Genomic DNA, 15,113 nt, shown 5'->3' with positions numbered 1-15,113 from the left:
ACGGAGGTTCCTAGGGTTGTGTCTGGGACTGGAGATATTGGCTAGTGTCATTTGCTTGTAAATAGTTGGTAGCAGCTTACATGCCAGAGGCTGTGCGTGAACAACCCAGGAGTGGGGGTTCTCACAGAAGAGCAGGGTAAGGCTGGCTCCCAGAGTCAAGGATTGGAGTGACCTAGCAGATCACCGGTCCAGATAACACCAGAGGGGAACGTCACAACCATAAACATCTATATCTCACAATACAAAGATATAAACAAGATTATTATACTTGGCAAATCATAACATTTTCAGATACCTTACATGGCATCTCTAGTCAGATTCCTTGCAATTTTATAATATTGGTATCAATATCATAAAGTGTCTCCCATATTCCATACAGTGTCACAGATGCGTTGATGGAACCAGCAGAAACAATGTGGCAAACACCGGCCACCATCCCTCCAACTTGCAAACATGCAGACAGAAAGTATTACATACCAAATAAAGGCATGGCCTTCCTCTTCTCGCACCCCCAGCCCAACTTCTTAGCCCTGGTTTACACTAGGAGTTGAGGTTGAATTTAGCAGCATTAAATCGATTTAACCCTGCACCTGTCCACATGACAAAGCCCTTTTTTCCGACTTAAAGAGCTCTTAAAATCGGAATTTCCTTACTCCACCCCCGACAAGGGGATTAGCGCTGAAATCAGCCTTGCCGGGTCGAATTTGGGATACTGTGGATGCAGTTAGATGGTATTGGCCTCCGGGAGCTATTCCAGAGTGCTCCATTGTGACCGCTCTGGACAGCACTCTCCACTCAGATGCACTGGCCAGGTAGACAGGAAAAGGCCTGCGAACTTTTGAATTTCATTTCCTGTTTGGCCAGTGTGGCAAGCTGCAGGTGAGTGCAGAGCTCATCAGCAGAGGTGATCATGATGGAATCCCAGAATTGGAAAAAGAGCTCCAGCATGGACCGAATGGGAGGTACGGGATCTGATCGCTCTATGGGGAGAGGAATCCGTGCTATCAGAATTCCGTTCCAGTTTTTGAAATGCTAAAACATTTGTCAAAATCTCCCAGGGCATGAAGGACAGAGGCCATAACAGATCTGAAGCAGTGCCGCCTGAAACTTAAGGAACTGAGGCTAGTCTACCAGAAAACCAGAGAGGCAAATGGCTGCTCCGGGTCAGAGCCCCAAACATGCCGCCTCTATGATGAGCTGCATGCCATTTTAGGGGGTTCAGTCACCACTACCCCAGCCATGTTGTTTGACTCCTTCAATGGAGATGGAGGCAACACGGAAGCAGGTTTTGGGGAAACCAAAGGACCGAGGAAGATAGCTCACAGCAAGCAAGCGGAGAAACTGGTTTTCCCGACAGCCAGGAACTGTTTCTCACCCTGGACCTGGAGCCAGTACCCCCCAAACCCACCCAAGGCTGCCTCCCGGACCTGCCAGCTGGAGAAGGGACCTCTGGTGAGTGTACCTTTTTAAATAGTATATATGGTTTAAAAGCAATCGTGTTTCATGATTAATTTGCCCTGGCATTCGCGGCTCTCCTGGATGTACTCCCAAAGCCTTTGCAAAAGGTTTCTGGGGAGGGAGCCTTATTCCGTTCCCCATGGTAGGACACTTTACCACTCCAGGCCGGTAGCATGTAGTTGGAAAGCATTGCAGTGTATGTTTGCTAGCGTTCAAACAACATCTGTTCTTTATCTCTCTGTGTTATCCTCAGGAGAGTAATATCATTCATGGTCATCTGGTTGAAATAGGGTGCTTTTCTTAAGGGGACATTCAGAGGTGCCCGTTCCTGCTGGGCTGTTTGCCTGTGGCTGAACAGAAATGTTCCCTGCTGTTAGCCACAGGGAGGGGGGAAGAGGGAGGGGTTAGCCACGCAGTGGGGGGAGGCAAAATGCGACCTTTTAATGAAAGCACATGTGCTATGTATGTAATGTTAACAGCAAGGTTTACCATGAAAGAGTGTATCCATTGTTCTATAAAATGTGTCTTTTTAAATACCACTGTCCTTTTTTTTTTTCTCCACCAGCTGCATGTGTTTCAAGGATCACAGGATCTTCTCCTTCCCAGAGGCTAGTGAAGATTAGAAGGTGAAAAAAATGCCCTTGCGATGAAATGTTCTCTGAGCTCATGCTGTCCTCCCACACTGACAGAGCACAGATGAATGCGTGGAGGCAGACAATGTCAGAGTGCAGGAAAGCACAAAATGACAGGGAGGAGAGGTGGCGGGCTGAGGAGAGTAAGTGGTGGGCTGAAGAGAGGGATGAAGCTGAAAGGTGGCGGCAGCGTGATGAGAGGGGGCAGGATTCAATGCTGAGGCTGCTGGAGGATCAAACTAATATGCTCCAGCATATGGTTGAGCTGCAGGAAAGGCAGCAGGAGCACAGACCGCCGCTACAGCCCCTGTGTAACCAACCGCCCCCCCTCCCCAAGTTCCATAGCCTCCTCACCCAGATGCTCAAGAACATGGTGGGGGGGCCTCTGGCCACCCAGCAACTCCACCCCAGAGGGTTGCCCAAGCAACAGAAGGCTGGCATTCAATAAGTTTTAAAGTTTTAAACTTTTGAAGTAGTGTGTGGCCTTGTCCTTCCCTCCTCCACCACCCCTCCTGGGCTACCTTGGCAGTTATCCCCCTATTTGTGTGATGAATTAATATAGAATGCATGAATGTGATGCAACAATGACTTTATTGCCTCTGCAAGCGGAGAATGAAGGGAGGAGGGGAGGGTGGTTAGCTTACAGGGAAGTAGAGTGAACCAAGGGGGGGGGTTTCATCAAGGAGAAACAAACAGAACTTTCACACCATAGCCTGGCCAGTCATGAAACTGGTTTTCAAAGCTTCTCTGATGCGCACCGCGCCCTCCTGTGCTGTTCTAACCACCCTAGTGTCTGGCTGCGCGTAACCAGCATCCAGGCAATTTGCCTCAACCTCCCACCCCGCCATAAACGTCTTCCCCCTTACTCTCACAGATATTGTGGAGCACATAGCAAGCAGTAATAACAGTGGGAATATTGGTTTTGCTGAGATCTAACCGAGCCAGTAAACTACGCCAGAGCGCTTTTAAAAGTCCAAATACACATTCTACCACCATTCTGCACTTGCTCAGCCTGTAGTGGAACAGCTCCTGACTACTGTCCAGGGTGCCTGTGTATGGCTTCATGAGCCATGGCATTAAGGAGTAGGCTGGGTCCACAAGGATAACCATGTTGATGTTGGTGAAACATCCCTTCTGATCCACCAGTGCTTGCAGCACTATTGAAAAGTACCCCTTGCGGTTTATGTACTTGCCAGCTTGGTGCTCCGGTGCCAAGATAGGGATATGGGTTCCGTCTATGGTCCCACCACAGTTAGGGAATCCCATTTCAGCAAAGGCATCCACTATGCACATTTCCCAGGGTCACTACCCTTGATATCAGCAGATCTTTGATTGCTTGGCTACTTGCATCACAGCAGCCCCCACAGTAGATTTGCCCACTCCAAATTGATTCCCGACTGACCGGTAGCTGTCTGGCGTTGCAAGCTTCCACCTGGCTATTGCCACTCGCTTCTCAGCTGTGAGAGCTGCTCTCATCTTGGTATTCTTGTGCCTCAGGACAGGGGAAAGCAAGTCACAAAGTTCCATGAAAGTGCCCTTACTCATGCAAAAGTTTCGCAGTCACTGGGAATCATCCCAGACCTGCAACACTATGCGGTCCCACCAGTCTGTGATTGTTTTTCGGGCCCAGAATCTGCATTCTACTGCATGAACCTGCCCCATTAGCACCAATGCCCACATTGCCAGGGCCCGTGCTTTGAGAGAAGTCTGTGTCCATGTCCTCATCACTCTCGTCACCGTGCTGATGTCGCCTACTCGCCCGGTTTTGCTTTGCCAGGTTCTGGTGCTGCATATACTGCTGGATAATGCGCATGGTGTTTAATGTGCTCCTAATTGCCACAGTGATCTGAGCGGGCTCCATGCTTGCCCTGGTATGGCGTCTGCATGGAAAAAAGATGTGGAACAATTGTCTGCCGTTGCTCTGACAGAGGGAGGGGCGACTGACGACATGACTTACAGGGTTAGCTTACAGGGAATTAAAATCAACAAAAGGGTGGCTTTACACCTTTATTTATTTATTCTAGGGAGACCTCACCTAGAATACTGTGTGCAGTTCTGGTCTCCCATGTTTAAAAAGGATGAATTCAAACTGGAGCAGGTACAGAGAAGGGCTACTAGGATGATCCGAGGAATGGAAAACTTGTCTTATGAAAGGAGACTTAAGGAGCTTGGCTTGTTTAGCCTAACTAAAAGAAGGTTGAGGGGAGATATGATTGCTCTCTATAAATATATCAGAGGGATAAATATAGGAGAGGGAGAGGAATTATTTAAGCTCAGCACCAATGTGGACACAAGAACAAATGGGTATAAACTGGCCACCAGGAAGTTTAGACTTGAAATCAGACGAAGGTTTTTAACCATCAGAGGAGTGAAGTTTTGGAATAACCTTCCAAGGGAAGCAGTGGGGGCAAAAGATCTATCTGGTTTTAAGATTCTACTCGATAAGTTTATGGAGGAGATGGTATGATGGGATAATGGGATTTTGGTAAGTAATTGATCTTTAAATATTCAGGGTAAATAGGCCAAATCCCCTGAGATGGGATATTAGATGGATGGGATCTGATTTACTATAGAAAACTCTTTCCTGGGTATCTGGCTGGTGAATCTTGCCCATGTGCTCAGGGTTTGGCTGATTGCCATGTTTGGGGTCGGGAGGGAGTTTTCCTCCAGGGCAGATTGGAGAGGCCCTGGAGGTTTTTTTGCCTTCCTCTGTAGCATGGGGCATGGTTGACTGGAGGGAGGCTTCTCTGCTCCTTGAAGTTTTGAACCATGATTTGAGGACTTCAATAGCTCAGACATGGGTGAGGTTTTTCATAGGAGTGGGTGGGTGACATTCTGTGGCCTGCGCTGTGCAGGAGGTCGGACTAGATGATCAGAGTGGTCCCTTCTGACCTTAGTATCTATGAATCTATGAATCTACATCAAGGAGAAAGAAAAACAACTGTCACACAGAATGGCCCCCTCAAGGATTGAACTCAAAATCCTGGGTTTAGCAGGCCAATGCTCAATCCACTGAGCTATCCCTACCCCTGGTATTTCAGGCAGGACTGAATCTCCATTAAATTTTTCAAGGTGCCCCTGACAGACCTCACTGAAACGATTGTCGGCCGCTGATTTCATGGAGGGAGGGACAGGGGAGCAAATGAATACAAAACAAATCTGGTGTATTTCTTGTTTTGATCCACTCCATCTATCTTTTACATCTTTGGCTGGCAGCAGATGGTGCAGTAGGACTGCTAGCCATCCACATCTCCTGGCTGCTCAGCAGAAGATGGTGCAATAGGACTACTAGCCATCCTCATCTCCTGCCTGCTCACCATAAGATGGTACAATAGGACTGCTGGCAGGACTAAAGAGAATGACCTCGTCGAGTCATTCCTAATTTATTTTCTGAGCCCATGTCTGCCCAGGCGCTCCTGACCGACCTTACCGAGGCGGCCAGGAGCACCTTGGACATGATGATGATGGTTATCAGACCTATTGCACCATCTGCTGCCACAAGGCAATGGGTTGCTGCTGCTGTGTAGCAATGCAGAACCGCGTCTGCCAGCACCCAGGAGACACAGGGTGATAGTGAGCTGAGTGGGCTCCATGCTTGCCGTGGTGTGGCATCTGCACAGGTAACTTAGGAAAAAAGGCGTGAAACGATTGTCTGCCATTGCTTGCACGGAGGGAGGGAGGGAGGGCCTGACGACATGTACCCAGAACCACCCACGACAATGTTTTTGCCCCATCAGGCATTGGGATCTCAACCCAGAATTCCAATGGGCGGCGGAGACTGCGGGAACCGTTGGATAGCTACCCACCGTGCAACACTCTGGAAGTCAACGCTAGCCTCCATACTGTGGAAGCACTCCGCCGAGTTAATGCACTTAATGCACTTAGAGCATTTTGTGTGGGGACACACACAATTGACTATATAAAAACGATTTATAAAAAAACGACTTCTATAAATTCGAAATTCCTAATTTCATAGTGTAGACATACCCTTAGTGGTGGATGGGGGCAACCAATGGGGTAAACAATTACAATCCTGATCCACGCTCCAAGACAAGGATTGGAAGAGATTAAATCTATTTGGGTGGAAAGTCTACTCTTCGGCAACTCTGCAATTCCGCACGGCCAACTACACAGAGTTACTAGCAACATAAAACCACAATAATTACACTGAAATCTCAGAGGACAAGAAGGAACAATTCCATCATTAACGAGGGACAGCTCGTAGTCAGAACAGCACCCAAAGCATCCCTCGATGTTGCAGACATGGCCTCATGCACGGCCGCATGCACAATAGCAATAGTAATGTGCAGTGCTTCATCCTTCATTTTTGGGAATCCTGAGGGAACTTCAAACTAAGGTAGAAGACCTCCCATTTGATAGGGGTAAGCTGTTCTCCACCAAGATAGATGAGGTCCTACATTCCATGAAGGACTCACGAGTGACACTAAGAACACTCAGCATTTACACAACCCCAGTCAGAAGGAGGAGACACCAACCATACTCCCGCAACAGAGACAATATATTGCAACAACAACAGAGACAATTCGATAACCAGAGACAAAGACACCAGCCACAGAGACGTTATCCTTCCCAGTCTCAGTCTGTGGCGTCCCAAGCACCATGAGCCAAGATGCAATTTTGAAACGTTGATCAAGGGTCTGACTGACCTCCCCCAACCAGTGCCAATACTACAAACAACCCAGACCTTTGGTCATCAACTATGACCATTTTGTCATATGCAGGCCTCCATCACCACAGACCACTGGGTATTAGAGATCATCCACACAGGTTATACCATCCCTTTTATTTTCATTTCACCTACCCATCCTCCTTCCCTGTCCCTCTTCAGGGACCCTTCTCATGAGCACCTTCTACTACAAGAAGTGAATCATCTTCTGCAACTAGGTGCTGTGGAACAAGTTCCAACACAACACAAGGGGAAGGGATTTTATTCCTACTATTTCCTGACTCAAAACAAAACCCGTGGATGGAGACCCATATTATATCTCAGAAAACTTAACAAGTTTGTCCGTACCCACATATGGTCACATTAAACTCAATGATCCCAGTACTGGAAAAGGGGGACTGGTTCTCAGTCCTCGACCTACAAGAGACATACTTTCATATTACCATCCATCCTGCATGCAGACTGTTCCTACGATTCACAACAGGAAAAGACCACTTCCAGTACAGAGTGCTACCCTTCAGACTTTTGACGGCCCTGAGAGTTTTTACTAAAACCCTAGCAGTAGTAGTGGTGCATTTGCGCAGACAGGGAATATTGATCTTCCAGTACCTAGACAACTGCCCACTGAAAGGACCTACTCAAGTAGAAACAATAAATATTCCCCAGAGGAATATTACCCTCTTTCACACCCTCAGATAATAAATTAAGAAACTGAAATCCATAGGCACCGACTTCCAGATTTCCCAGGTGGTGCTCTACCCCCTGCTCTGTCCTAGGGCCCATCCCTTCCCCCAATGCCCTATTCAACCTCTTCCTGCCCCTGCTCCACCCCCTCCCCCAAGGATGCCCCATATTCAACTGGTGACTCCCCATAGTGGGGGGGCACAAGCAAAAGGGCAGTCACGTGTGTGTCCCCTTGCACCCAGCCCCGGGGCCACCACACTTTCCCCTCCCCATGTTACCTGTGGGGGGCTTTGTCCTCCCATTGTGCCTGCCCTCTCGGCACATTCTGCTGCTCTCCCTGCTCCCCAGGAGTCCAGAAGGGGAACAGGAGGGAGCCGTTTTTAACGCCGGCCCCTCCCAGTTGCTGCTCTGCAGTCTGCCTGGCAGCTGCCTGACAGCCTGTCTGGGGAGGAGTTGGCTTCCACTCCCTGCCTAGCTTGGCTGCCAGGGACCACAGCACCCGAGCCCTGGCAGGCAGCGGGAGTCATCTCCCCAGCCATGCTCTCTCAGGCAACTGTCGCACAGGGCTGGAGAACAGCGTCTCAGTGACTGGAAGGGGCTGGTCCCGTCCCTTCCACTCCCTGCATCTGGGCCATGCATTGCCCAGGCCCGCCCCCTGTTCATCCCACAGCATGCCGCCAAACAACTGATGGCAGCCAGTGGGAGGCATTGCGGGGGACACGGAAAAGCTGATTGGCAGGACCTGGCGCTGGGGGGAGAAGGAGCCTGCCAGTGGGTGCTCAGTACCCACTATTTTTTTTTCTGTGGGTGCTCCAGCCCAGGAGCACCCACGGAGTCAGCGCCTATGCTGAAATCTACTCTAAAACCAGTACAACAATTGGATTTTATTGGAGCACACCTAGACTCGTAGAGGCCAAAACATCATCACCAGTGACCAGATTCGCGCACTGACCACTCTCATATTAGTTGTCACAAACAGCCCACGGGTATCAACACACACCTGCCTTCAACTACTGGGACATATGGCGGCCGCCACCTTTGTAGTAAAACACGCTCGATTACATATGTGCTGCCTACAGGGATGGCTGAGCTCGGTATACATACCACGAAAGCACAGCCTGAACAAAACGGCCCAAGCAATATTAATCAGCTTCCTCAATGATGTTTCGATATTGGACATTTGCAGGGCAGCTCCTTGGTCTGCCATACATACTTTTACCAAGCATTATGCTATTAGGGCTGCATCTAGATCAGATGAAAATTTTGGGAAGGCAAGTGCTGCAGTTGTTCTTTAAGTAGACTCAGAGCCCTGCCCCTTAACTTGGCTTGTGAGTCCCCTGAGTGAAATACACGTCTGCACCTGCTCAAAGAAGAATGGTTACCTACCTGGACTGTAATTGTTGTTCTTCGAGATGTGGGTGAAGAGGTGTCTTCCACGCCCCACCCTCAGTCCCCTCTGCATTGGAGTGTTACCATTTAATGTTTGGTGTGAAGGAATAAGGGGGGGTTGGAGCCCTTAAACAGCCTGGGGAGGGACTAGGGGGCCATAGGGCATGAGTACCACCCCATGGTTATTGCTAGGGAAAGTTCTCTGACTTCTGAGTTCTGGATGCACACACACCTGAGTGGAGTTCATATCTTGCAGAACAACAGTTACAATACAAGAGAGTAACTGTTTGTTTTTTTCCCAGCAGCAGGTGATAGCAGAATGAAGATATTTTTCTAATATAAGACTGAAGGGCATTGAAAACCGGCTGAACAAGGTCCTGGGGGAAAATTTACAGGGGGTAATCCTACCCTGGGTCCCAGAGAGGGATGGGGTAGATGGGATCTGATGTGGGGTGTCTCCATCTCTGATGGAACAATCCACAGGGAATAGTCTGTAGGGACTCCGGCCACATGGGATTCAGCAGACACTTTCCATCTCTGCTATCTCTGATGACTAAAAGGTGCTCACATACCATGGTCATGAGCATGGAGTTAGTGGGTGGGTGGATATGTATGGTGACAGGTGACAGATAGACACAGATCAGTATACAGGGCCTCAAAGAGGGAGCCACAGGGTGAAACTGACTTACTTTTGTGATGCATGTGCCATTGGGCATCAGTCGCTTCCGAGTGACATTTTCAAAGGCTGTTTGAATGGCTGCCATTAGCTCTGGGGTATCTGAAACCTGGACACATTAATAGAATACAGTCACCTGGGGAAAGGTCCTTTGGATTCTTGAGACCTCTCCTTTGAAAAGTTCTCATGTCTCCATGGTTTGCAAGAGGCCTTAAGCTACATTTATCCTTACAAGCACTACAATAGCACTTCATCTAATGATGATGTTTTCATCCCTCTGCTGAGGGGGGAGCAGAATTCTGGGGGGAGCAATGAAGCCCAAGGGTTGCCTCCAAATCCGGAGAACAAAGCAAATAGCAAACTCTCTGCCACCTGCCATGACATCTCTCCAAGAACCGTGGCATCACAACACTAGTATCACGGCATTTCTTCAAATACTAAAAACTTGCTCACAGGGCACAAAAACAATTTGGAAGACTGTGTGACAGTGCCATCTGGTGATCTTCCTGAAAACACCAACCTGGCCACCATGGATGTAGAAGCTCTTTACACTAATATTCCACACGAGGATGGACTACAAGCTATCAAGAACAGTATACCTGATAAGGCCATGGCACACCTGGTGGCTGAGCTCTGTGACTTTGTCCTCACCCACAACCATTTCAGATTTGGGGACAACTTATACCTTCAAGTCAGTGGCACTGCTATGGGTACCCACATGGCCCCACAGTATGCCAACATTTTTATGGCTGACTTAGAACAACGCTTTCTCAGCTCTCATCCCCTAATGCCCCTCCTCTACTTGTGCTACATTGATTACATCTTCATCATATGGACCCACAGGAAGGAGGCCCTTGAGGAATTCCACCTGGATTTCAACAATTTTCACCGCACCATCAACCTCAGCCTGAACCAGTCCATACAAGAGATCCACTTCCTGGACACTACAGTGCAAATAAGTGATGGTCACATAAACACCACCGTATACCAGAAACCTACTGACCGCTATACTTACCTACATGCCTCCCGCTTCCAATCAGGACACATCACACGGTCCATTGTCTACAGCCTAGCCCTAAGATACAACCAAATTTGCTCCAATCCCTCAAACAGACAAACACCTACAAGATCTTTATCAAGCACTCTTAAAATTACAATACCCACCTGAGGAAGTGAGGAAACAGATTGACAGAGCGAGATGGGTACCCAGGAATCACCGACTACATGATAGGCCCAACAAGGAAAATAACAGAACACCACTGGCCATCACATATAGCCCCCAGCTAAAACTTCTCCAGCACATTATCAATGATCTACAACCTATCCTGGAAAAAGATCCCTCACTCTCACAGACCTTGGGAGACAGGCCAGGTCTCACTTACAGACAGCCCCCCAACCTGAAGCAAATACTCACCAGCAACTACACACCACACCACAGAAACACTAACCCGGAACCAATCCCTGTAGCAAACCTTGTTGCCTACTGTCTCCATATCTACTCTAGCGACACCATCAGAGGACCCAACCATATCAGCCACACCATCAGGGGCTCATTCACCTGCACGTGTACTAATGTTATATATGCCATCATGTGCCAGCAACGCCCCTCTGCCATGTACATTGGCCAAACCGGACAGTCCCTATGTAAAAGAATAAATGGACACAAATCGGACATCAGGAATGGTAGCATACAAAAGCCAATAGGAGAACACTTCAATCTTCGTGGACATTCCATAACAGATTTTAAAGTAGCTATACTTGAACAAAAAAACTTCAGAAACAGACTTCAAAGAGAAACTGCAGAACTAAAATTCATTTGCAAATTTTACACCATTAATTTGGGCTTGAATAGGGACTGGGATTGGCTGGCTCATTACAAAAGCAGCTTTGCCTCTCCTGGAATTGACACCTCATCATCAGTTATTGGGAGTGGACTACATCCACCCTGATCGAATTGGCCCTGTCAACACTGATTCTCCACTTGTGAGGTAACTCCCTTCTCTTCAAGTGTCAGTATATAATGCCTGCATCCGTAATTTTCACTCCATGCATCTGAAGAAGTGGTTTTTTTACCCATGAAAGCTTATGCCCAAATAAATCTGTTAGTCTTTAAGGTGCCACCAGACTCCTTGTTGTTTTCGTGGACACAGACTAACATGGCTACCCCCTGATACTTGAGTGCCATCTGGTGACTCCTCTCATGACATTATTAATATTATAGTAGCCCCGGAAGGCTACCACTTTCATCAGTATCCAATTCTGTTGGGGGTTGCACAGTCCTCAACTGAAATCAGGGTATCATTATGCCAGATGCTGCACAGACCCTGACCAAGATTGGGGGTCTTGTCTTGGCAGGAGCTGCCCTGACCCCAAGTGAGACTGGGGCCCCCATTGTGTCAGGCCTGCACAGATGCATAGTGAGATAGAGTGCCTCCCCTGAAAAGCTCACAATCTAAATAGACAAAAGGTGGGAGGGGCAACTGAGGGGCCCCAAGAGGGGAAGGGACTTGCCCAAGATCACCCAGCAGTTCAGTGGCTGAGCTATAAATAGATCACAGTAGCCCTGAGTTCCAGTTGAGTCAGCACAGCTAATCCCTAGACCATGCTGCCTCTCATGGAGAATTATAACAGTATCCTAAAAAATCCACCACATACAATAGTTACCTGCAAACTCTGCAGACATTCCCTTCTGAACTGGCTGTTAGTGCTGCTGGACACCACGCTGGAAATGGCACCTAGGATGACGGGCAGGGACAGCTTCAACCTCCGCTGGTTCTGGGAAGGGCCAAGAACATTTTACTGCACATTTCCATTCCCATCGACACCCCTCCACCTGGCCACCCAAGGACGGATCAAAAAACCAAGGCAGATCCTGTGGTGGGGACGCTCAGGGAGTCAGAATGGGATGGTCCTACTGGAATTGGCTCAGCACATAGTGGGATCTGCCTGACACCTAGGAAAACCGCCATGCATCTAGTGGGTTTATGTCTCTTTCAGATGATGTCATCCGCAGCAGTACAGCATCGCCTAGCACAGCTCTGGAGAACTGGGGCTGGGACTAATCCCAAGAGGACAGCACCCCCGTACTGAGGGCCTGGCACTGTTCCATGCAGCACAGCATGCCCTAATGCCACACTGGGCTCAGCACGGACTCCAAAGGGAGAGCGCCCCCTGCGGCTCCCCCACCCTTCCCTCTATAGCACAGTGCCTGCAGCAGCTCACTGACTCAGAAGAGGGAGCAGCTCCTTCTGAGTCACCCACACCACTTCTTGTGGAACCTGAAGTTTTGCGCAGACATTTCGAATCCAAGTCCTAACCAAATCCCACGCTGCTGAGCTGGCAAAATCTCCTGAGAGCACGGTTCACAGGAGTCTGGCTGCAGGATATGTGGTGAAGCCAACTCGACCCAGTAATAAAACAATGAGAACAGAAAAAACAGGCAAGAACACAACTCACCCTGGTACAACAGCAGAGAAGATGGAGAGAGGAGCCTGGATAGAAGAGCTGACCCTGTGATCTCAGATCCATGGGTTCAGTGCTGCCTAATACATATACCAGTACAAGCTCCTACCTTCCCTCTCTTGCAGTGCTCCTCTAGCATTGCGTCAATGACAGCCTGGACTCCGCGCTTCACTGCCTGCTGGCTGCACAGGAGAATCTGGTCCATATGGGATGCAATCATGTGCCGGGCCCCTGAGTCACAACAGTTCGGGGTTCACTTACATGGGGTTTGGTTTGCTTAGGGAAGAGTCATTTTTAGGCGATGATGATCCAAGGAGTCAAAAAACAGGTCAAAATCCCAAAGGCAAATCAGTTATTATTTATGTTGCAGGGCTGCACTGAGGATCCAACCAAGACCAGGTCCCCAGTGTGTCAGGTGCTGCACAGATCCTGAGTGAGAGCAGGGCCCTGTCCTTCCAGGTGCTGCACAAACCCCGCAACATCAACAGGGCTCTCTCATGTTCCCTGCAGCATAGTGCCCCATAGCACTGCACTGGGGTCTGTGCAGCACCCAGCATGCTGGGGACCCCCACCTCCTTCGGAGCCGGTGCAATTTCTGTCATGCCAGGAACCCCCATCTCATCTGTAGCCGATGCAATGCCTGCCATGCCAGGAACCCCCACCTCAGTGAGGTCTGTGCAGCACCAGGCACACAGGGACACTGATCTCAGTTGGGGTCTGTGCAGCTCTGGGCACAACACGGGCCCCGATCTTGGTTAGGGCTCTAGGAACTAATCATATACAACACTGCAGTTTTTGTTTCCAGCCTCTAGGGGAAGACAAGCCCAAGATTTGGGCTGGGATGTTACCCTGGAAAACAGTCAAGCGATTTTATACATACAAAGAAAAGGATTACTTGTGGCACCTTAGAGACTAACAAATTTATTTGAGCATAAGCTTTCATGAGCTACAGCTCACTTCATTGGATGCAACGAAAAGCTTATGCTCAAATAAATTTGTTAGTCTCTAAGGTGCCACAAGTACTCCTTTTCTTTTTGCGAATACAGACTAACACGGCTGCTACTCAGAAACCTGTCTTTATACATACAGAAATCGTAAAATGGCTTATCTTGAAACTGGTCTGAGTAATGGAGAAAGAGGAAGAGCAACAGGGTCTGCTCCCAAGTATCCGGATCATCTTCTTGGCTTCCACCGTCCCGGTGAAGTTTATATCTGACGTCTGGGCTCACTCGATCTGGGGGGCAATGGAACATCAAGCAGCATTTTTATACAAAGAGACACAGCCAGTGCTACCATCTTTAATCAAGCAAATGGCTTCATGATATTGGTGCAGTGCTGCTGCTAGGATGGCGCTCAGCACCCACGACTTCCAACAGCTCAGATCCCACTTAGGCTGCACTGTGGTAGTGCCAGTTCTGCTAGGTGCTGTCCAAATGTAACAAAGAGACTGTTCCCTGACTCAAAGAGCTCGCACTCAACAACCAGGTCTACATCCAGCCTTCTTCCTGCTATAAGCAATGCCAGGGGGGGATTTTTTTTAACTGATCTAGTTATACTGGGACAGTTCCTAGTGTGGATGCAGTTATACCAGGATAAAGATGCCTTATTCTGGTACAGTTTAGGGAATAACTATACCATCCAAAAGCACATTAATCCCAGTATAATTGTGTCTACACTAGGGGGATGCACCACTTTAACTACCCAGGCACAGCACAACTTGGGTGAGCAGATAAAGCCTTGATGTTAGATCATAGCCACCGGCAGAATTAAACCAAGAGACAGGAAGAGCAAAGAGAACCAATGAAATGCTTGCAGTCTGCACACTCAGCAGCACTCCCAGCTCACCAGCTGCATAGCACCCTGCGGAACGTATTGCAGTGCACAGCAAATGGGGGCTAATAGGGGTGGAAGGACAGCAAGGTGGCTTTGAGGATGTTCGCAGGCAGCTCCCACCATGCATGAAGGGGCAGCATGGGGGAAAGCATAAAGGTGCATGCTGGGAAATGTTTCAAACAGGAGACAGAGAATGGCATGGTTTGTTCAGTATTTTAGGGGAGAAACATTCAGGAAAATCTTGCCCTCATTTAGTTACTAAAAGAACTTTGGGATCCTGCTGCCACAGGGC

At 48.7% G+C, this 15,113-nt stretch overlaps 1 protein-coding gene across 1 annotated transcript in view; it reads right to left on the bottom strand.

Annotated features, from left to right (window-relative positions):
- C7H11orf80 (chromosome 7 C11orf80 homolog) overlaps positions 1 to 15,113 on the bottom strand; it is a 57,842-nt gene that overhangs the window by 10,392 nt on the left and 32,337 nt on the right. The window contains exons 10-13 of the mRNA XM_038408410.2: positions 14,076 to 14,222; positions 13,098 to 13,219; positions 12,191 to 12,301; positions 9,540 to 9,635 (exon numbers count right to left, since the gene is read on the bottom strand). Coding sequence (XP_038264338.2) covers positions 9,540 to 9,635; positions 12,191 to 12,301; positions 13,098 to 13,219; positions 14,076 to 14,222 — 476 coding nt within the window. The remainder of the gene's footprint in view (positions 1 to 9,539; positions 9,636 to 12,190; positions 12,302 to 13,097; positions 13,220 to 14,075; positions 14,223 to 15,113) is intronic.

This window comes from Dermochelys coriacea, chromosome 7 (genome assembly GCF_009764565.3).
Source record: "Dermochelys coriacea isolate rDerCor1 chromosome 7, rDerCor1.pri.v4, whole genome shotgun sequence".
Classification (NCBI taxonomy): domain Eukaryota; kingdom Metazoa; phylum Chordata; order Testudines; family Dermochelyidae; genus Dermochelys; species Dermochelys coriacea.
This window is presented reverse-complemented; position numbering and strand designations above follow the sequence as displayed.